At 37.4% G+C, this 23,653-nt stretch overlaps 1 protein-coding gene and 1 non-coding gene across 2 annotated transcripts; both read left to right on the top strand.

The window, feature by feature from the left end:
- Positions 1-425: 425 nt before the first annotated feature.
- Positions 426-5,569, top strand: LOC100888544. Its single transcript, XM_003723547.3, has 2 exons — positions 426-2,012; positions 4,587-5,569. The coding sequence occupies exons 1-2, from the start codon at positions 1,527-1,529 to the stop codon at positions 4,746-4,748; spliced, it is 648 nt and encodes a 215-aa protein (XP_003723595.2). The 5' UTR covers positions 426-1,526; the 3' UTR covers positions 4,749-5,569.
- Positions 5,570-10,293: 4,724 nt separating this feature from the next.
- Positions 10,294-10,485, top strand: LOC115917864. Its single transcript, XR_004066745.1, has one exon. It is a non-coding gene; the product is annotated as a U2 spliceosomal RNA (small nuclear RNA).
- Positions 10,486-23,653: the final 13,168 nt, after the last annotated feature.

Raw genomic sequence — 23,653 nt, 5'->3', positions numbered from 1 at the left:
TCTGGATTATCATTTTACAAGCCATATAAGACGACGAGTTGGATTAAACCATTGTGTCTTTGGATGGCCCCTGAAGTTGACGTCGATCTATGTTTGGTTATTCGGCGTGAAGGATTCCTTTTGATAACAACAGCTATTGGACTGACCCGTTACGTTATTATTTTCATACCTTAGCAGCCTGATATATAACTGCAAATTCAGTGACAATTTGTCTTCTATATAATGTTGTCTCGTTACGTCTAGAACGGTTGCTTTCTCAGAGGCCCCAGCAGTGTGGTCATTGGAAAAGAAGGATGTTCTCAGGTATATGAAGGACCCGTTTTGGGTTTTGGTTTCGTAAGGATTTGATTTTGATTCGTGAATTTGAAGAGAGCAGAAGCAACAATTACATGCACTGGCATGCGTTATGCATTGGCATATTCTCTGAATGCAGAGAGGAGTGGAAACCCTCTTTTAAGGATTCATAAAGAAGGATCACTTCCTTTGGAGCCTTGGAAGAATAGGTGCAACGATTTAATCAGCTCAAATTATGGTTAAATTCACTCCAAAGTAGTGATTGATTTTTATTTACAGTGAATTCCATTATTTTTTTTAGTGCGGATTCCTCTAGTTTGAGCTTTGATTCCACTCACGATCATAGCAGAGGGTAGATTGACCCTGGCATTGGTTTCATGGCACGTGTTGGAATCAAAATATTGTCATGTGCCCCGGAAGTACACTTAGGAAGTCCATGATCGAGATAACACAAGGTCACATCACCAATACACCAGTGACCAGATATTAAACTTTTCCACTGTCGAATGCGAACTGATTCTGTCAAACTAACATAAAAACTTTAATTTTGTTTTCAATTTTAATTGAAGTTTCAATTAAAATGATGACAATTAACTTTATAGGATGTTAGTATAATATAAGTTATCTGCCAAATGTCATTCTTTAAACGAAAACGTTGCAATGTAGATAATTTTGCCATATTGACATTTTCTAGATGAATATGTTAACATAATAATTATGTCGATCTGATACACTGATTTCAAATGACTATAGTTGTCGAGGAAAGAAAAATCCTTTTCACAAAATGTAATCAGATACCAGTAGGAAAAAAATATAAATATATTATATTTAGACTTGAATAATTATTCACGACTCACTGCACTGTAATGCTGAAAACATAGTTATTGTGAAGAGCCTATATATTTTGACAGGAGTATATGCATGAAAACGGTGAACGCTACTTGGTAGGCCGATCCCCGACCTGCTATATTTGGAAAACATTATGACACCTGGCACTAATTTGTTTTGGCAGGTAGTTCTAAAATGAGCAGAGATGGTCCAGAGTTGACGCGTACTGTTCAAAAGGCAGTTGGAAGGTTTGATTAATAGTCCTCCAGTGTGTGAAGCGTTCTGCGTCGACGCTAATCTCCTTGTTGCAGAATTGAAATCATTGTATAAGCAGGATCTACCCTGATGATATGTGAAACAAAAGCTTTACCTGTTTTGGACGAACAATTAAAATAACAAAAGAGATGCAGAGCTCGACGACAACGGCTGGCAGATTGTCTACGAAAATGATCGGGGATAAACCACTATTGGTACCAGATCGGCACACCACTGACGTAGGTATGGAAGATAAAGCCAATGAAAACGTGACGGAGATCAACGCAAATTATGTCACGTCGGAGGTTGTTAGTCGAGGACTTGGGAATACAGGAATACAGGAGCACAAAATGGCGAAGAAAAATTCCTTGTTTGTAGATAGATCACACAATGTGAGAGAGCTAGAAGCAGAATGCCATGGGGATGATAGAGACGTTGACATCATGGGGCGAGAACGGACGTCGAAAGATGTGGCGCAGACGAAGAGCCAAACCAAGAATTTAAGATCTGAAAAAGGCGCGAAAGATGATGACGGGAGCCGGAGTCAAAGTAGGAGGAGACGCGGTAGAAATGAGGACAGAAACACGGTCGGATCAAACCAAGAACCTGCTCCAACTCGTCATCGGTGGAAGAGGGTGGGTACATTTTTGTAATGGTTATATAAACATATTGATCTTCGTCCCGTTCTGGATTAATAGAACTGAATTACCATGTTCAAAGATACATGAAAATCAGTTGTAGACGCATGCAGGAACGAGCACATTTACATTCCCCTATTCCGTAAAATATAATATTGATACGTTTTGTTTTCTTAATACAGAAAGGAATGTATTTTTTTGTTTTTATCTTGCACTGACGTTTTAAAGAAACCACCAATCAATCACATTTGAATCGATGTCAATCATATTGGTACGAGGTAGGTAGGAGGAGTGGTTAGGACTGAGGATCGTAGCCCCGAGGATTTTGAAAATACAAATATTTTAGGCAGCCGTCACCTCCTATTGTGGCAGGTCCAAAATGCCCAAATATTTTCTATATTGTTATAAAAAATTAACTATACCTTGGTAAAATTTCATTCATGTTTACTCGCTTCATCCCCTTTCAAACCTTAAAACTGGAAAATTGATATAGTATATTCGGGTACGATTATATCGTCTAATTCAAGCACTGGCGTACCTATGGGGGGGGCAGGGGGGGCAGAGTGCCCCCCCCCCTGACGGGCTCCAGGGGAAAAAAAGAAAAAGGGGAAAGAAAAAAAAGAAAGGAAAGGAAAGAAAAAGAAAAAAAGAAAAGGGAAGAAAAAAAGGAAAGAAAGAGAAAAAAGAAAAAAAAGGAAAAGGAAAGAAAAAACGAAGAAGAAGAGAAAAGGAAGAAAAAGGGAAAAGAAAAGGAAAGGAAAAAAATGGGGAAATTAAAAAAAAAAGACCATGGCCGTACGCATCAGGGGGGGGGGGCAGTTGACCCCAGATATTTTGAAAACGTACAGTTTTTTTCCTGAAAATGTAGTGTAGGCCTATACCAAATCCTTCAATTCTACTTTTGAAAATGCAAAAGTACCCTCATGACCAGTTCGGTCGCTCGAACTCCCTTCACTCCTTTTGCTTTTGAGATTCTTCGAAAACTTTAACGCATCTTTCCCCCTCCCCCACCAGAAAAATATTCCGCATACGGCCCTGAAAAATTAAGACAAATGAAAATAGGAAAATATAAGTGATATAACCAATTCCAAAAATCTTCGCTGGCGCGAACTGCTTGATAGCCTATTTTGTATTAAATGTTTTCACTTGCTCGTCCCCCTGAAAAAAGAAAAGGATTAGCATTGCCTAGAATATAATTGTGCCTGCCCCGACGGGCCCCGACCTGCAACCTGGCAACAATAACACACAGTGTACGTACCAAATGTTACTAAAAGAGAGTAATTCATTTTTCTCGCTCGCTACACTTGCTCGCGAATAAAATGAATAGATATTGCTTTGGAAACAATTGTGCCCACCCTTGACCTGCAACAATATCATTAAAAATGGAAGAGTTTTTTCGCCCTCTCGCCAAAAAGGAATTGAATCGCGTTAAACGCGATTGCGTCCATCCTGACCTGCACCTTTAAAAACTAGTTTATTTATTAATTTCTATTAAAGAGAATTTTTGTTTTGCTTGCTCGCTATGCTCGCTCGCCAAAATGGAATTGACACCGCTAACGTGCCCGCCCCAACCTGCAACAACCAGTTAATAATTATGTACCAAACGTTCTTCAAAAAAGTTTTGGTGTGCTCGTGCTCGCCAAAACGGAATTAACATCACCTTAGACATGATTGTGTAAGCCCTGCCCTGCAACAAAAAAATCTGAAATTTATGAACCAATTATCATTACAAAAATTTTGCTAGCTCGCTACGCTCGCTCGCCAAAATAGAAATAACACCGCTTTTAATAATCACGTCCCTGACATGGAACAATGAACCCAAGTTTATATACCATATTTTCCCTATAAAAGAGAAGTAATTTTTTTTGCTCGCTCGCTACGCTCGCTCGCCAAAATAGAAATAACACCGCTTTTAATAATCACGTCCCTGACATGGAACAATGAACCCAAGTTTTATGTACCATATTTTCCCTATAAAAGAGAAGTGATTTTTTTCGCTCGCTCGCTACGCTCGCTAGCTCGTGGAATTATGTGCCCACCACTAACCTGCTACAATATCATTAAAAAGAGAAATGTAGGGGGTTGCTTGCCCGCCAAAATGGGATTGACATTGCCTTACACACGATTGTGCCCGCCCCCTACCTGCAACAATGAAACAAATTTTATATAGCAATTCATTGAGAGAAAGATGTATTTTCGCTCGCTAGCTAAAATGGGTATGAAATCACCCTAAACACAATATTGTTCCCGCGCCCTGCATGGGACAATTGAACCAAGTTTAAGTGGCAATTATTAAAAAAGAAGTGATATTTTTCTTGCTCGCTACGCTCGTTTGCAAAAAAATGAAATTAACGTCGCTAACAAGTGAATGTTCCCACCCCAACTTGCAACAATACCAGTTTATATACCAAACGTTACTTAAAGATTTTTTTTTTGCTCGCTCGCTCGCCAGAACTGAAAATTAGCATCGCCTTTTTTGTTTGTTTCGGTCGCTTGCCCCCCCCCCCTGACGGTACGCCACTGAATTCAAGACTAATTTTGAAGTATTTTTCTTGTGATTTTTTTCTTTAGGTTCGAAAGTTCTTTGGCAAGCACTTTGGTAGAGCGCTCAATCTCATCGGAATGGGAGCCCTGGTGTCACCGCCAGGACCCGGGACTTACATCTCTGTTCAGACACGGAGCTGCTCGGAGAATCAGAACGTGTCAGCATCCTATGGAATGTTCCTCTTCTGAAGGCAGTGTGAACACTTCGATACACTAATAGTTGAAGATTATATAAGTTTCGATTTTGCGATAAATTACACGTACTTTTGAATTGTGCAATCGTGGACTACTCATATATCATTTGTGATTGTCGGCGTTGTTAAGCACCGGGAAATTCGACAAACAAACAAACAAACTTGAATATTAAAAAAGAGGCAACAAACAAATGAAATAAAATGAACATGGCAGCAAAATCATCTCGTGCTTTACCACGGAAAAGGCTTCGATTTTCTGTCATATTTCTGAGGAGAGAGCAGCGACGAGTTTACGATTCGTAAACCATTTTTTTGTTTTGGGCAGGTTCAACATTCTTGATGCCCTTACGATCCGTGACGATTGTGTGCGATATATTAAGATATCCTGCAGTTCTGAAGATCAGATGCTGTAGACGATCATAATTTATCGGAGAGAGAGAGAGCATATCTTAAGTGGCAGCTTCATGTGGACTACTTTGAATTAACGGAAGGTCATGATGTCTAAATCAAAATATTATTTCGACGACTCCTTCCAGCTGAAAACTAGAAATGGCACACCGACAGCCAAGAGTAAATTGGTACAGTGGATATAAAGATGAACGCTCATCATGAATTTCGGTTGTTAAATGATCATACTAAATTTAGTGAATTATTGTGTATGTTTATCAACATTGCATGAATATGGACGACCCCCTGATTACAACCAGTATAACCATTTCGGTGAATGTTTCGATAGTGCAATAGCCCTCGCTGTAATGGTCTTCTTAACCGTTTATGAAGAAAGAGGACGAGGGAGAGGGGGGAGGAGAGAAAAAAGGTCAGATTCGGAGAGAGACACAAAGAGAGAGAGACAGGGAGAGAGAGAGAGAGAGAGGGGGAGAGAGTGAGAGAGAGAGAGAGAGAGAGAAAGAGAGAGAGAGTGGGAGGGGGAGAGACAGACAGAAGGAGGGGGGGGGGGTTGAGAGACAGATCGAGGATAATTTTACTGGGTGTTGCATAGCGAAGATAATATTATCAACACATTTTTTCCTTCAATTTTTGCCTCCCCCATGTTGGTGATGAGTAATTTGTTTCTCTCGCAGCTCCCCGATTAAAAAAAGAATACTTTTATACTTGACACAAATTCTTTTACTAACTTTTTTTAATTAGATAGAATTTTCATGTAAGTTTTCATGTCTATGTCATTTCTGTGCTGGATCTAGTTGAATGAATGTTATATCTATACAAAAATATACACTGTCGCTCATAAAGTTGGAATATTTTGTTTTACCCGAATTTATGGAGTTATTTCAAAAATAATTCCATAAATTGGGGTAAAACAAAAATATTCGAACTGTATGAGCGACAGTGTATATATATTTCCTCCATATTTCGATATTGTTTTGGACAGATAAACATGCATCTCTTTATGTGGACCATTATTAATAGTAATTTAAAAAATAACAAGTTGGTCTTTTCTTCTGTCTGTTAAACATTTGTCTATCTTAATTTGCATAGCAAATTGAATGACAAGTTAGTATTTCCTTTTATTTGGTAAATCACTTTATATCTCCGTTTTAATTCAGCACACGCAAAATGAGGGTGGGAAATTTGCAACTTGTTATATCGTAGTATATTTTACTCAATATAATAATAATTGTTTTGATTATCTCGCTGTCCCATACTTCTATGTGATGCTATATCGTGAAATATCGTGAAATCTAGTATACGGCTTTATGGGAGATGTTTCTAAAGATTTTCTTGACATTTCTCAGTTTGTCAAGGTAACATACTTTTGTAGCAATATTTCACGACTGATCTAACTAGCAGATAACAAGAAAGTAAAAAGATATGTCACTTTTATGTTTCAATGGTGTATACATTATGCTTGGATTACTCTGAGAGTATTGGATTTTAAAGCCTAAAACGGTTTTCTGCACTTTTATATCTTACGTTGGAATGCATGTAATAAACATCATACATAATATAAACGGTTAAGTTTCTAATAAATGTTGTTTATATAGGCCCAATCATGTCTCGTTTGACTTTTCATTAAAATACTGAAAGAAAAAGGACAGTGTCGTTGTAAATGTATCCATGAATATCAAAACAAAAACTATATGGTATATGGCCACTAGAGGGCGGTAAACAAAACTAAATTCTCTGACCGCCGTGCATCTAACCAGGGATAGGAGGTGCCCGAGAGGTGAGAATCGCCTCCCTGATTTAACCAGTGGCGTATAGCACTACAACCTGATCTTTTGAAAAGGAACTAAGTATTTTGTTTGCAGTGATTTGTTACATACCACTGTACAAATATCCCGGACAATTCAGAAACTCCTTTACATACTCTTTGTCAAAGCTTGCAAGTACCCACTCTTGAATTGAGAATAAACGAGGACTATAATAACAAGATTGCTTGGGAAAGGGATTATCTTTTTGTACCTTGTCTCCTCTTCTTTTTTTGCCTTTAGAAGTGACTGGTGATTGCCAGGAAGAGTGGGTCTATCTTATAGTTATAAGATTTCGTTTCGTTGTATTCTCCCAACGCCTTTTGTCATGAAAAAGAAGATCTTGCTATGCAAGTGTGCCATTTCGAACCATATTGTGAAGTATAGAGGTAGTATAGAGTTTTAGAGGTGAAAGTGAATTATAAATAAACGAAAATTTGATAAACAGATGAGTAAAATAAGTAAATTGGTAAACAACAACAACTACATACGACTACTACTACTACTACTACTACTTCTACTAGGCCCTACTACTTCTTCTACTACTACTTCTACTACTACTCCTACTACTACTACTACTACTACTACTACTACTACTACTACTACTACTACTACAACAACTTATACTACCACTACTAATACAACTACTTCTCTTACCACTACTACTACTATTACCACCATTACAGTCTACTACTACTACTACTACTACTACTACTACTACTCTACTACTACTACTACTATTATTATTACTACTACTACTACTACTACTACTACTACTACTACTACTACTACTACTAATATGATAATAGAATTAATTGTTTCGAAATTATTCTAAAGGGTCGATTATAATCCGAAATAAGAAAAACGTGCTCTTCGAGGTTTTGTAAACCTGAAATTCGTGACAAATTTCCGATTTTGCTGAAACATCCCTACTATCTTACAGACAATGATTTTTTTTGTATAGAATTCTCTCTTCAAAAAGGTATTTCTGCCCTATTGGCTTTCGATTTGGGGAGGGGGTGAGTCGGGCACGAGTCCTCAAGTCCTCGTGATATGCCACTGAGTATACCCTAAATAAAGTAGGGGCCAATATTCTTCATGTTTCGTGTGATGTTGGCATAGTGGAGTTAATGAAGCCATGAAGACCAGGTGCAGTTCTATATTTGTGTTTGATGTTGGAGGGGGGGGGGGGGGCTTGAGTGTCACTATAACAGCTACTGATGAAGAAAAATTATCCTACTGAAATGAAAACATACTCATCTCATCATAAGCATTAAATCCTTAGGCGTATAATGTCTGATGCCGGGGTCTGATGTGCTAAGTTATATCGTAGAGTCTGTTAGGCAAAATAAAAATAAAAAACATGTTTGGAGTCCTGCCTATTTGAAAATTAGGAAGGAGGAGGCCCTTTTTTTCTACTTTTCTTTCAAAATGGCCGCTCAAAATGGCCGCTCGTAACATTTCCCTGACAATCGGGCTATTTTTACAAGATGGCCGCCGTCATTTTTTTTTTTTTAAATTTAAATTTTAAATCAGTAATAGAAGGGAAAAAAAGGAGGCGGCCCCGAAAAAGGAAGCGGACGGGGACGCTAAACATGTATATATATTTTTTTACATGCATGGCCTTATAAATTATAATAGGCGCTACCCCGATGCTTTTTTCCCCTTCATAATTATTGTTCAAACTTTTACACTCAATAACGCATTTGGACAGGGACAAAAAATTGGGGTCAGAAACTCAGAGATAAAATGGAATCGTGTAACATTATACTGCTCTCATTGACCACAAATCATTCGTCACTGAATGCGGGCGATTTATCGCTCCCTCAGGAGCTATTGGCTTGGTTAATGATGTAGTTTGGTTGTTTTAACGGAGTGACGACAGATATATCGCTTGTCACTCTCAAATCGTTGTATCGTGCCAATAAACGAATAGTAATGGGCTCTCATATGGGTTATTCCATGAACCTATTAGGTTCATGGTTATTCAACACCTCTAGGGCGTTTACCCATTATCAGGTGTTGTCACTCGCCAATATTAGCCTTCAGGTTTGTGACCGACAGGCATTATGTAATGCTCTGCAATCTTCTCCCATCGCCCTATATAGAAAATTCACTATCTTTCATTTCCATCACTCGGAAACTCTCTGAGAGACTCTGGGACTGGGGGAATATTTCTTGATGTGACAACTGGTTAAAGGTAAAGACCAGTTATGGTCATTGTGATTGCATTGTGAAAGAAACGTTGTGGAATCGATCAGAAAAGGTTGATCATCTAGCATCTAGCATCTGCAAGGTTCTGGAATCATCAAAATAATAAGAAATTTGGCCCATTCTTCGTAATGTTACAAGCACTATACACAGAAAGATGTATGGGACTACCCTATATCTCTCACAGACCATGAGAGACACAAATTTTCCAAATATATGAATTAGTAGGCGGTTTCCCGGCAAATTTTTTATCATCATGTATTAGTCAAAACATATTCTTTCACATGATTGGTAATGAGAGCTTCCATTTCATTTTTTGAAATTGCGGCGTTTCCAATACTGGTCTTTACCTTTAAATTAAATGTATTTCCACCAAGTCTTGAATTTTTTGTAATGGTCCTGTGGCAGCATCTAAATCTTATTTGCTAGAATTTATGACGTCGCCCGCATCGTCAGCATGATGCGGTCGCACTAATGCATATGCATGATTTATATTACCATATGTATAATGCATCGTATACGTCACGCATCTCGAGCGACTCGCTGTGCGTGCGTCATAGTGCGTAACGGTCGCGCGTTCGATCATCCACCTGTGCAGTAAAACTAGTATTCAAAAGCATACGCTGTATGCAAGATTGGTGGACAAAAATGAAACATTCACGATAATTTGTACATGTTTGAAATATAAATTTAATTTTTTTGTGTAAACTAAATTCCACATTATTTCAATATAGGATAATGAGGATTGAATGATTAAACAGTTCTAATGATAAAATAATATATCACTATAGGGGCTTATTTAAAAGACTAATTTCCGTACGTGCTCCAGTATTTAAAACGCGTTGTAAACTGTTTTAGACGTTCCTGTCTCTCGCAATTATCAAGAAACTTTTCTAAATAACAGATAAATTAATGAATTATTTAATCTTTACTGTTTCTCACAGAATTCTTCATAGAATCTTCTTTCAGATAGGTCTTGATAATTTTTCGATATTTTTCTTTGTTTTTACGCTACGTGGACGTAAGTGGAGTGTGTTTTGGTTCTTCCTATTTTTCTCCAACTGGAACTAAAAAGATATTCTTTTTAAAGCGGATTGCCTTCAAATGCCTTCTGTAGTTATCGCTTCTCGGCCTTTTGGCTAAGATCATGTGTAGTATCTGTTCTTTTCAGCTTAATATCTGAAACGCGACTCACCGAGTCGCTTGTATATTAAACTGATTTTTGAATCTAGACCATGGAATAGGGGCTTGCTCCATCCTGGTCACGGGTTGGCCCGGTATTGCAGTACCTCCGGGATCGGCCCACCCCTCAGGGGGTAATAATAAACCAAAGAAAGAATTCCTCTCCCTCCTCTACTTCCTTTAACATCGTTGTTCACTTCCACCCTTCCCTCTAAAGACCATTTTCTTAGTCCCATACCCGGTACCCCCTCCCTCTCTCTTTTCTCAATATGATTTTTTGTGTATATTTTTTTTCCATTCTTTTTTCATCTTTTTTATAGTTTAGTTTCTTTTATTTCACATGAAGAAAAAAAACAATACATTAACAAAACATAGCATATTTACAAAATTGATATTCGTGAATAATAAAGACATCTACACAGCATAAGTTTGTATTGCATTTACACTCACTAATTTCGAAATTACGTGTGAAAAAAGGAACTTAATAAAAAGCATATAGGTTTTGTTTTAAAGCAGATGTTTCTGCATTAATTTTCTTGATAAATCAAATATAAAACATTCAAATGTCAAATAACAATAATAGTATATAATATAATTGATTTACATAAAGAGTGACAACTTAAATACACACACAAAAATGAAGATATGTATGCAGGTAAATAAAATAATCAAGATAATTGCAGAGGCCAACTATCATAAGCATGATTGCAGCCGGGAAGGGGGGGGGGGGGGTACATTGCGCTGTTACAGGAGTATGTATGAGAATATAGTGTCAAGTGTGTGCAAGTAGGTGTGGGCAGGTGGAGTAAGTGTTCGATTCGTATTGTTAATGAACTGGTCATCTAAAATTAATTTATAATCAAAATCAGTCAAAATCGCTGAGACCCTTATAATGTTTGTGAATATTTTTCATCGAGGCTTTGAATGAATAAAGAGATGCAGAGTGTTTAATATTGTCAGGTAAAGCATTCCAAATATCTGGACCATGGTGTCTTATCGACTTATAGGCCATAACAATTTTGGGGTTGGTTAAATTAGATTGTAGAATTTAAGTTGCTCAAAATAATGTTGACACAGTGTCATTTATAAAAAGGTAGAAGTATAATAGTTAAAAATGAAAACAAAGTATACAGACAAAAACAATGATATGATATGGATGATGGATTCGCCTTTCTCTCCCTTAATATACATAATTATGTCTCTCAATTTCTCTCCCTTTCTATCTCTCTCTTTCTCTCTCTCTCTCTCCCGGGGTCCGCTCGCTGTTCCTAAGGACCGCTATTCATAATCGAAAAAGAGGGTCGCTAATCATAATACAAAATCGGGGTCGTTATTTACAGGGGTCCCTATTCATAATACGAGAAGAGGGTGAATGAATAGCGGTCCTTCATAATTCCTGCAAAGCTATAAAGAATTTGATGGTGGCTGCAAAAGGGACTTAATATCTGTAAAAGAAAATAACCTCCCCTCTCCCGTCATAACGATAACCGTTAGAATACCGACAAACCCAAAGGCCTCTTTTATGGACGCTGTGATTGCATCGTAGTTCCAGTTTATTACCATCATCACCAGCACACCCCCCCCCCCCCTCACTGAATAAAAGGTCTGGTGAATTTTTTTACAGAAGTACACAATTCAACAGGTAAACAATATAACAAAGCCCTGTAGGTATTCTAGGTCGATTCTTTCTTTCTTTCTCTGCATGGAATAGGGAACAATAGAAAGGGCCCCACACCTGCATAATAGACCCACGGATAGGAGAGAGAGAGAGAGAGAGAGAGAGAGGAAGAGAGAGAGAGAGAGAGCGGATGGGAAAGAGGGAATGAGAAAGAAAAAGAGAGATAGAGACGGAGAGAAGGAGTATAAAAGGGGATACAGAAAATTGGAAGAGAGGACAGGGAGGGATATAGAGAGAGAAATATGAGAGAAGGAGGGGAGAGAGAGAGAGAGAGAGAGAGAGAGAGAGAGATGAGCAGGAGAAGAACATAATGTGTGAGACAAGGATGGATGATGATGATGCAGGATTGTACAATGGAGCTACATGTATACCATTAAAGAATGTTCGGCTTCGTGTTAACACAGAGGCTCATTATTCAATAGCCATTCAAAGCCAAGCGTGCAAGTACACTATACTGGCGGAGCGAAACCCTCACGCGAACGATTTTATTAAAGGGCCACCGAGGGATAAGAAAAAAAATGAGGACAAACTGAACATCGTCAAACAATTGCGCGTATATGGGCCTATACCTTTTGAAAATCAAATATCAAAATATCTTTATGCTCCTTTAAAAAAAAAAAATTCTCAGAATGGTGAATAATATGTATAGACCCTTACATATCCAAACAAACAACGAAAGCACCAACAAAAAACTAGATCATAATTCTCTCTTGCAAATGTTTTTTTTAAGATTTCTTTGTTTAAATTGACATCCAAAATAAAGAAGGAGTTATCAAAGATGTTGAAAATGATTTTTACCGTCATTAAACATAACATCTTTAGCTATAGTTTGACTTTCATTCTATAGCAGATTACGAGTGAGTAAACGAAATGATCATACTTTTCCTTATCCTCTATCTCGAAAACACCACCCGGTTAAAAATAATCCCAGTTCTAAATCATAATCTCTAATGAAAAATCACACAGTTCCGCCAACTAAACCTGCAATACAATGGAATATAAATGCAAACAAACCATGTATTAAATGTCGTCGGTTGCCAAGTGCAGTTTAAACAAACAGACAATAGTCAATCAGACAAGATTGATTTGAGGGATCGTGTAAGTAAATAAAACTTGAAAAATGGTTGCATGATTGATGGGATCGACATTAGGTCTTCTGTGTATGTAGGTATTATATACACTCTTAATTCTTAAAAAATATCCATTCAAATATGATTAGACTCTGTTTAAATTTAAAGTGAAAAACTTGTACAAAGGGCACTCATTATAGAACCTATTCATATAGATTTTATTTAGATTTTCATAGATATTTTTGACAGTTTGAATCATCGATATCAAATGTGACTTGAATTCTGGTCAAATTGACGAGTTACGTACGGGTTGAAAAGAATTAACTATAGCTTTTTTGTTAAAGATGAATTGGTTGTTACGAGAGTGTGAAGATCCGTAACATGATTTAACATTTTACGTATACTCGTATATGTAATATCTTGTGATTGATTCTATAAAGGGTTACCACGGGTATTAATATCCAGATATGGACAAGGATTCGGGCGGAAGTCTCCCCTGTTGCGGATTGGGGGTTAGGATGTAAACCCAGGCTGCCCAAGGTTTCCCAGTGTGTCAGAGCATACATGGACCTTCTAAGTTGTAGTTCCATGGTCAGAGACTCACTGCAAGTTTTTATTTTCCCATTTATCTTATTTAGTTTCCTTATTCATTTCATGTTCCTTCACCCGGGGGGGGGGGGGGGGGGAGTGGGTACAGGCATCAACATATTGTCTCAAATTGGTATTAGTTTTCCTCTTTCATTTTTTTTTAACTTCGCCTCTCCCGGCGACAAAACAAAACAACAACAACAAATGCGAGTCAATCATTATCTGATGTAAATCATTTTCCGTCCGTCGAAATGAATAATTTGTTTAATTATTCGAGAGTTATGCAAGCAATCCTCGTATAATGTGTATATTCATTGCATATTACTACAACATGGTAAGACATGAAAACTCATGGCTGAAACTATTATTTGTTTACATGGTTACTTTGTGTGTTTCATTCTCGGAAAGTTTGACCATCAACATTTTACCTATAGGAAACCTTTCAAACTCACGGACACCAACGGTCCTTATCTTTCACCTTTTATTGACCAAGCTTGTCTGATCGCTGTCGCAACAAAATATATATCTCGAAACCGTGAAATCCGCTGGATAAATGATGTTTTAAGGCGATAATGATAAGGATTCGTATCAAACACTATACAGTGTTCATCCCCTCTTTAATCTCCACTCGTCCTTGCTTGTATTCGGGGTCCATTAATTTGCTTTTTAATCAATTTGCATTACAGTAGGCAGCGGAGAAGGAAAGGGAGTGGGAGAGAGGGGAAAAACGCAATCGAATTATCGATCGGGTGGAAGACCAAGAGTATTGTGTGCATGCCTTGCTGCGTCAATCTAAAGGGCCCTTGGATGCTCCTCCAAAAGCTCCATTGTGTTTCTATAGATTAAACGCAGTGGATGCTTCGCAACCACACAAACATATTTTGTAAGAGCTTTTCATTATTAAGCCACCGTTACACAGCCACCGGATAGCAAGGCAGGAGATATACATCGTATTACGTTTGGAATCACCTCTGCACCACACATGCGAATTTTTCATTCGTTGGCAATTCCTTATCGGATATTTTGTGCAAATGTTTGATTGGAAGATGCATTTTCGATGTTGATGTTAAAACAATGGCTGAACGGCAGGAGTTGAGGAACTTTACATTTTTGACAGCTACGGACGTTGATACGTGATTATTTTACTCCTTGATATTTTCTTTTCTTGGTCTGTCATTATGAATCGGGGGAAGGATGTCGCCTTGGAGAGTCTGGATCAAGGGTTCGAGGAGTCTAAGAACATGCAGCTTTTGCTGTTCCTCAATGATCAAGCCAACATATCAAATCGACTGAAAAGTTGCCGTTTCAAGGAAAATTCAAATAATAACGGGGTGTCGTATGCTCCGGATTCGAGAGTTTTGACAGCCCCAGAAACAGCGACAAGAACTCACAGGCTAAGACCACTCAGTGCCAGACCTTCCACTGCGTCTGGAAGGCAATACCAAGAACCAGAACCTGACAAAAAGATAGATTTCGATAACTTGTCTGTGAGTGGACGTCGATCATCTGCCGTACGACGACATGCTGCTGATTCTTCGTCGTCGACAACGTCGTCGTCCCCAACTCAGAGACCTGGAACCACATGTGGATTTTATGATCTCACCGACGTCGAGGAGGAGAGCGACGACGACTTTAACGATGTCGAGAGTGACCTGGATGTTCTTTCGATAGAGAGCATTACGAGCACGAGTCCCTGTGATGACATCGATGATGAAGAATTGGATGGTGTAACGTACGAGTTCGATGTTCTCGAGAGTGATCGACGTCATATTGAGGTCGATACTCGAGAGCATGTCGTCGAGGACAATATCCCGTCGGTGCCGTCTGTTCCTACCAGACGAGCTCTCACAAGGAGACACACGTCAAATGATATGAGCCCCTCAACGCCCATGTCATCCCCGACTCGTGAAAAGTCTTCAAAAAGCAGGAAATCAATGCCAAATATCTCGCCGACGCCGGTGAACAAAACAGTCATCAAGACCTACCACACCGAACCTCATCCTCCCAGTCGTGTGGAGGGTGAGACGAATGGGGCTTCAGAAGTGAGCTCGACCAGCACCGTTCTCAGACACATGCGAACTCGGTTGTCGTCGACGGAACTCAAAGATCGGGGAAGAGTCAATTCGTTCTCGAAAGGCGTCGTCTGGGGAGACCCCATCGTCAACGATAAGGGGTCGTCGTCGCATCACTTTCGTTCACCAAGCGACCGATCTCCGTTAAACGGAGCAGCCCCGATGTCTCCTCGGATATCATTCGAGGAGATTCCCATCGAAAGGCAAGGCATGTCGCTCAGGACCACCGTGGCTCGAATCGACTGCGATGCTTCGTTCTATCGTAAGCTTCGACATCGTTCCGCTCCCGCGTTGAGAACAGACGAGTTGACGACGTCCAGATCGGAAGGGAACTCTCCAGTTCGTGCCAAACCTATCGGGATATATCATTTACCTCCCTTGTCGAAAGAGACATCGCCTACTTCGTCGGCTCATTCAGGTGTAAGGACGCTTACCCAAGGAGAATTTTTAGCCCAGCAGGTGCCACAACACAAGACGGTTTATCAAGAACCTAACCTTTTACACTGAAGCTAAATTTTCATCTAGCAAATGGTTACATCCCATTATGGAAAACATCACTGTGCATCGACACCCGGTGGATTACTACAACTAAAAATCACTCTTTATGTTGATGAGAAACTTGATGACCATAAAAACAAAAAGCATACCGGATAACCTATATTTTAAATTCTTCATATTTTTCAAGCCTGTACAAAGTGTTTTATTAACCTGCTGAATATAATTGTATGTTTATTTGTAAAAAATATAGTTTATATGGAACAAAATGTATGCGTTGTACATGCATTGTACCTTGCCAAAGTCATGTAAAAATGTTAATTTGTTGTAGATGTTTTTATTATTTATAATTGTAAGGTGCATGTTAAAATACATTGAGGTGTTGTTTCTTTTAATGGATGTATTTTTACCTCATAATTAATTATTCTATGAATATCATATTGAACAATAAGCGTAGATACGTGCGATCAAAACTAATAACTCCTACCTTTGAATTTATAGGCTTGATCAAAGGGGCAGTTCCACATGAGAAATCCGTACAAAGGTATATTTTAAGTAGATTTAACTATACATTTCCCACCTTTCGGGAGGTATTGTCACAAAGTAACGAACAACAACTAACAACTTTAAATGATAAAACGATCATTTTGAAAAGGACGGAATGTCTTAAAAATCCAATTTTAAGGTTAAAATTTGCCAAATCCTAATAATGTCTAATTGAGCCTCCGCTGCATTTGGCATTTCTAAAATAAAAAATGTTCACATGCTACCAAATGTTTCACCGGACCTTAAGATGAATCATTTCTTGGGAACATGATACTGTATGTAAATAAAAGTGTTGCCCGAAAACCAATTTAGTTACCGCTTGGAATTGCCCACAAACCCTCAAAGTTCTGGCAAGGAAGTATTAGTTTCATTTCATAGAAATTTGAAAAGTTTGTAATATGATGGAAAGTTCTGAAGTGCTTTTTCCCCATATATTTTCAAACATTTGTTTACTTTGGTCACTGTTGGTACACTCTAAAAACTAAAATGTTAAATGTCAATTTAAAAGGTCCGAGGAGTGACCACTCTTTCAAAATGGTAGATTAACACTTTGAACATGCTGGATCCAACACTATAAAGGTTGAATCTAGCAGGTTAAAAGAAACAATCTGACATTTCAGTTTTTAGAGTGTTAACATTCGCAAACATTTAAACCCCATCATATCATATTAATTCATATCATATACATTCGTTTTCTTTAATATTTTGTTCGGTAATTATGGTTAAATCAAAATATTTGTCCTGGTGTATATTATGATAACAACTTTTAACCCAAACTCTGTATAATCAATGTTCTGATACTATTTACAAGCAACACAAAACATTACACAAATCTGTTGACCTTTGTAAAGATTGGGTTCTATCACTTAGTCTGACCTCTGGTTACGATACCTTATATAATCAATAGACAGATAGACAAAATTAAATCAAATTCGTAATCTTTTAAAGCTTTTAAGCAATCCAGATGGATTACATTGTTTTTTATACTGCAACCATTTTAAACATTATAAGCTTGTGTATTGCTCACCTAAGGCGCGGATTACAAGCTGTTTTCAAGGTCCATGCATGTAATGCATTCCTAAATTTTGAATATAATTAGAATGACCAGAAATCAGGTCTGATCTTTCAGTTGTTCATTTTAAATACCACAGGTAACACTGTTGTAAGGGAAAACTAAACTGAAAACAAGTTTATACTTCTAATAGGAGAATTGCAAGGTTGCAATATGGATACAAACTATAACAAATTGAAGATGTATAACAATGTTTAATATGTCAGATATTTTTTCTGATTTAAAAAAAAACACGTGTTACTTTTGGGTGTGATTCTTTAAAAGATTATAAGGTTATTAATGCTTATCTAAAACAAAAACCAGTCTGGATTTTTTAATCATTTAATCATCAATGATATATTAATTTAGTGGGGTATTTGATGAGTAATCTTAAGAGGATTCTGCGGGATTACGGAGCTTTCTTGTGTTTGTTAATTTTCTTTGTTAAAACTGTTATCTGTTAAAGTTTTGTTTTAATTTGTTTCGTCCAACTTGTATGCACGTCAAAATGTTTATAAACAATTGTGCCAAAACGATATCGTTTTAAAACTAAGAGAACTATAATAAGATAAGATTAAAATTCAGGATAACTACAACGTCATGATCAACATGAATTTATAATTATACCTCCTGATATTTTGGCAAGTTTAAGATATTTTGTAATTTTGTGGCCCATACATACCGAGTATACAATGTATTTTGAAAAAAATAACATAACTGACACTGAATCAATAATTATAATTCTGTTTGGTCTAATTATTTTATGCTAAAGCTATCAATTAAATACATTTTTCAGGAATATGAATATACTTAGTCGGTATCTTTGCTTTGCTTATTTTTCAGGACGCAATGATGTCTATATGATTCATTATTATTAAATTAACCACTTTATAAGAGTTAACGAAATACCATACCCATATTTAATTTGATCAAATAAAAGCATGGTATTCTGATATCTTTACGCAGAATATGAAATATGACTTTCAAAACTTGATTGACTTTATAAGTCATGATGATTGTATCTCTCTGTTAAGAGAGCAAAGTTTAATACACGGGTATTTTGATAACTGCGTTTTGCCTCCTAAAATCTGGGTTATTATCGTTTTCCCTTCACAATAATACCCTAAATAATTTGCCAATGACTCGTCTTTGAAAGTTACTTTTTATTTCAAACGATTGCCTTTTTATCTAATTTTCTAAAAATACGAAGAGACAATACGTTTCATAAGTATCCAGTTGATAAGGGGGGCTTACATCAAGGGAGGCATCATTTCAAGGGCAGTTGCCCCTCAGTGATCACAGGATAATCTATGTGCACTACATGCTTAAGATCAATTTGCCACGCCCCCTTTTTCCATCCTAGAAATTGAATGATATTTCTGATCTACTTAATCTTTAACATGGTTTCATCCCCTTTCTTTTAAGAGTCAAGATCAAACTAATTCTGAATTACCCTGTCTTGCTTGTATGTATTGAGTTTTCAGGTCTGAGAACCTGAAATACTTGTTTGTGACAATCAAAATATTGTGTAAATAGTCGAATATTATGTCAATAACTATATGTAACATATTGAGAATAAATAGCTATATAGAGAGCTAGTAATACTAAAAAAAAAAAATCTAAAACTTGCCTTCTGTTTTTTTAGTGCATGTGGATGTGGATGTTTATCTGAAATTCTGACTCGGTGTATGGCGTATACAGCAGCGGGTAAAAGCCGGCTAAGTTAATATTATTATTCCCCCCCCCCCCGGATGATATGAAAGGGTGTGTTTGTGTGTTTGGGTGTGTGTGTGTGTGGGGGGGGGGTGGTAGTACAACTAGAAAATTGTCTATATATGGGTAATTCCATCGATTCGGGTCCCATTTTGTGACATTTCCTACTTATGGTCCCTAATTTATGGAATTACCCATATACAACTGTCCACAAATATTTTGCCCCCGGTCTGCAGAGGATTCCACCCCTCCCGTTTATAGATATGCCACTGAGCCCTCACTTGCGTCTATTACTGACACGCGTATAGTTTTGGATTTTTCATTGTATAATAGTCCATCTGATATTTTCAATGTTCTTTTGTTCTTGTTGTTATTCATGTTTCTCTCACTTCATTTTACTGGCAACTTAATTTGATCCGTCAATGGCATGACATGATTATGAACTGGAAACATAATGGTGGAAAAAGTCGATTTTAGAAGATAATCGCCCGCGAAGTAATTAGCGAAATCTTTCACAAAAGATACATATCTTTAGTTACTTGATTAAGTTTTCCTTCTCAAAAGAAACGTATCTATATATTTCATTACGTGACTACAGGGATCCTCTATTCAAGAGATATATTTTATGTATGCGTTATAGATGTAGTCAAGGTATACAGCACAACAGTACTTGAAAGAAACTAGTGACTTGAAACAACACTGAACATTCATTCGAGATAGAGATCATGATCTTATCGAATCTAATCAATATATAATTACGTCAGGCATTCATCTCAACCATTTTATGCTCGCTTACTCCGAACTGACAAGAACCACAGGGATACAAATCAAGGTAAAGTTCGACCGATGAACTGACGACACTCTGAATAACAAAGAGATGTCATGTTATTGATTTCAGTTGACCCTATAAAATAGGTTGTTTTCATTCATGAGGTTAGAAGTCCACGTTGTTATTTTTTGAAAAAGGGCATCATCATTACCACCACCACCACCGCCGCCACCAACGTCATCATCACCGCCATATTGAAGTCAAAATGTGGAGCAGCATCTTTAGTCATAGGGTAGCACACTTTCCCTTTATCTAATGGTGAAAATGTTGACAAGGAGAGAGATGGAGAGAACAAGACAGAGACAGCCAGATATAGAGGGAGAAAGAGAAAGAGAGAGAGAGAGAGAGAAAGAGGGAGAGAACGAAAGAAAGAGGGCGAGCAGCGAGTAAAAAAGATTTTTTTTTTGTTTTGATGTTGATTTGATTTGATTTCTGCATTTTTCCGTATAAAATATAACTGAATAACAAAGAACATATAAATGTAAGGTATAATACAACATAAACAAACAATAATTTCTTGTCAAAAATGTTTTTTTTACATAATATATGTACATATGATAACGAAACTTAATATTTCCATAACATATAATCATAAATTTAAAGTATTATCGTTTCTATTGGAAAAGTGCAGGAGACCGCAATCATAAGCAAAGCTTGACAAGGATGGCGGCCTCAAAAAAACAAAAAACAAACAAACAAAAACAAAAACAAAAAAACAAAATCTTAAGGTAAACCTTAAAATGAAAGTTTTCAAATGATCTTTGTGTATGAGTTTGTGAGTGTGTTGTGCAAGTGTATATATATATATATATATATATATATATATATTGTGTGTGTGTGTGTGTGATGATATGATATGACACCGGCCTCCCATCAGTTTTCCATACTTTCCTACTATTCTTTCGCATTTCACCCTCATCCTAAAACCAGTACACCACTGCATCCCCCCCCCCCCCTTGGCATCAGTGCCCCCTCAATAGCTTATACTCTCTGGGCCCATTTTCAATATATTTCATACATCAATGCCCTGTATATTTTTAATTCTAAGAGCTAACCCATTTGAATTTCTTCTGATTCACTTCCAGTAATTTATGCTGCACTACGAATTATACAAACATCTTTCACGTTGACATTTACCTCCATCACACTCATAAGAAACAGACTCGAGTCCTCGAGTGGAATTTTCTAAGTCACCCATCTGCATCTATTCGAGGTGTTGCGGCCTCTATTCCCCATTTCTTACACCACGCTCTTGTTTACCATATAACGGTCCGGCGTGCGGTTGCCAGGGGCGACCCATTATGAGGTGCGAAGGAGCGCCCGCTGGCAGCACCGATCGGCAAACACTTCTTGATCGTCGTCCGTCGATTGGGAGTCCGTCGATCAATATTTGGACCGAGTCTCAAGAAGGTACCAAAAGGTGTTTACCGTCACAAAATAAAAACCTGTCCGTATGTCCTGTTATTCTATAGAAATTTGTTTTAATAATAAATTGTAGAAGAGTTACGATGGATAACAATTTAAGGACTATGTTGTGAAGTTAAATCATTTTGCTAGTAAAAGTTTTAAAGAAAACATCCGGAAAAATCAAAATACACCTGTAAAAGCCATTAACTTGTTTATAGGTATTTAGCATAGATCTCAGACCATCGTCTGATTTGGTCTGAACTTGGCATAAACGAGGAAACTGCGACGTTCTTGTGCTTTCGATATACTTTTCAACGCATGGGGATCTGCAGATGCTTCTTAAAACAATTCGTTGCTGTATTTTTGTTAGCTCTGTATTTGTGTGTGATCGTGTTATTACGATTCGAAGGACAACATCAAGAATTTCCTTCAGAAAAGGGATTAAAATAAGATGCTTACTGCTGAAACCATAGATGTGGTGCTATATAATTTTATCCCATGTTTAAATAGGTGTGCGGCCACAATTGTGCCAGTTGGGAAGGGGGGGGGGCTGACGTCACTTTTCTACTTCCTAGTTTCTATTTTTTTTGCTAGCAAACAAAAACATTGAAAGAGACATCCACTGGTGGATTAAAATGATAATATATATTTAATTTATAAATTCAACGAGACCAACTCGTTGCCCGAGCACGAAGTGGCGGTTAATTTTCCCCTTCCCCTCCCCCCCCCCCCCTCTCCTGTGCGTCGTTAGTCTTCGTTAACATCCAGAGGTCATGATTACAAATATCTGCCACAATCAAGACGCGATATTTCGTGTCAGCGAAATTATATAACATGTTATATTCATGTTAGGCACCACAAGAAATTCTAACTGGCGTAGCTAATAGAGCAAGTGCCCCTCAATCGAATGACAACAAAAATGTAAGAAAAGGGAATGAGAGAGAAATACTACGAGTGTTATGAATCCTTGAACTTAAATTTGTATTCTTTCATGATTTATGATTGGTTCATGAAATGTATTTTTCTTCTTTGAAGTCGCATTATATATTTAGTGCAATTACATGAAAGACGTGAAAATAATATCGAAAATTTGCAAAGAAGGCACTACAGCAGGGACACTTGAAAAGCAGGGGGACACTTTTTCAGTTGACATTATTGCTAAAGGAAGCCATCGATTGGAGAAAAATTGAAGAGAGTGTAATTGACAGTTACTTGTAGGCTGATCTAATAGCTAGGCGGACCATAATAGACGGACACGGACGCGAAAGAAAACTTGAGTTCCTATTGGTGTAAAAGGTGTCGATATAAAAAGACGCGTTTAAAGGTACTTCACATGAATCTTTTTCTCCTTCTATGCTTTTGTTAATTGTTAGAATCTCTCTTCAAGGCTCTTGTTCATTAATAGTCCTGTAATTACCATTGATTTTCAACCCATCTTGAAATCTATTTTGGGGGAGATCGAACCACTTTTCAAATTTTGTTTGTGATATTTCTCTTCAAGTGGATACTAATTGTATCGGTTGTTATGATGCACACTTCCGATTCAAGTGGCATTTGGCATGACAGACACCTGGAAGACCACACATTTGTTGAATTCTTGATTAATTTATAAATAGGAGCACAAGCTGTATGTCATGAGAGATTATCTATTGAATCGCTAAAACAAATAATGATTATCTCATTAAGAAGATTGATATGTCATGATTTTAGGAACTTTTACTATGTTAAATTAAAATGATCCATCTCTATGTCGAGATCAGTCAAATTAAAGAAATATCAAACAACCAAACAGCAAGAAGGTAAATTCATTCAAAATTGGAATTCCCATTGTACATGTTAAAGATTCAT

The sequence above is a fragment of the Strongylocentrotus purpuratus genome, unplaced genomic scaffold, assembly GCF_000002235.5.
Source record: "Strongylocentrotus purpuratus isolate Spur 01 unplaced genomic scaffold, Spur_5.0 spur5_scaffold_5, whole genome shotgun sequence".
In the NCBI taxonomy this organism is placed as follows: Eukaryota; Metazoa; Echinodermata; class Echinoidea; order Camarodonta; family Strongylocentrotidae; genus Strongylocentrotus; species Strongylocentrotus purpuratus.
This window is presented reverse-complemented; position numbering and strand designations above follow the sequence as displayed.

Bases quoted from the DNA above. Each gene is read 5' to 3' on its own strand.
- LOC100888544 (XM_003723547.3), top strand. From the start codon at position 1,527: ATGCAGAGCTCGACGACAACGGCTGGCAGATTGTCTACGAAAATGATC. The intron at 2,013-4,586 runs GTGGGTACATTT...TTTTTTCTTTAG, and splicing joins CTCGTCATCGGTGGAAGAGG to GTTCGAAAGTTCTTTGGCAA.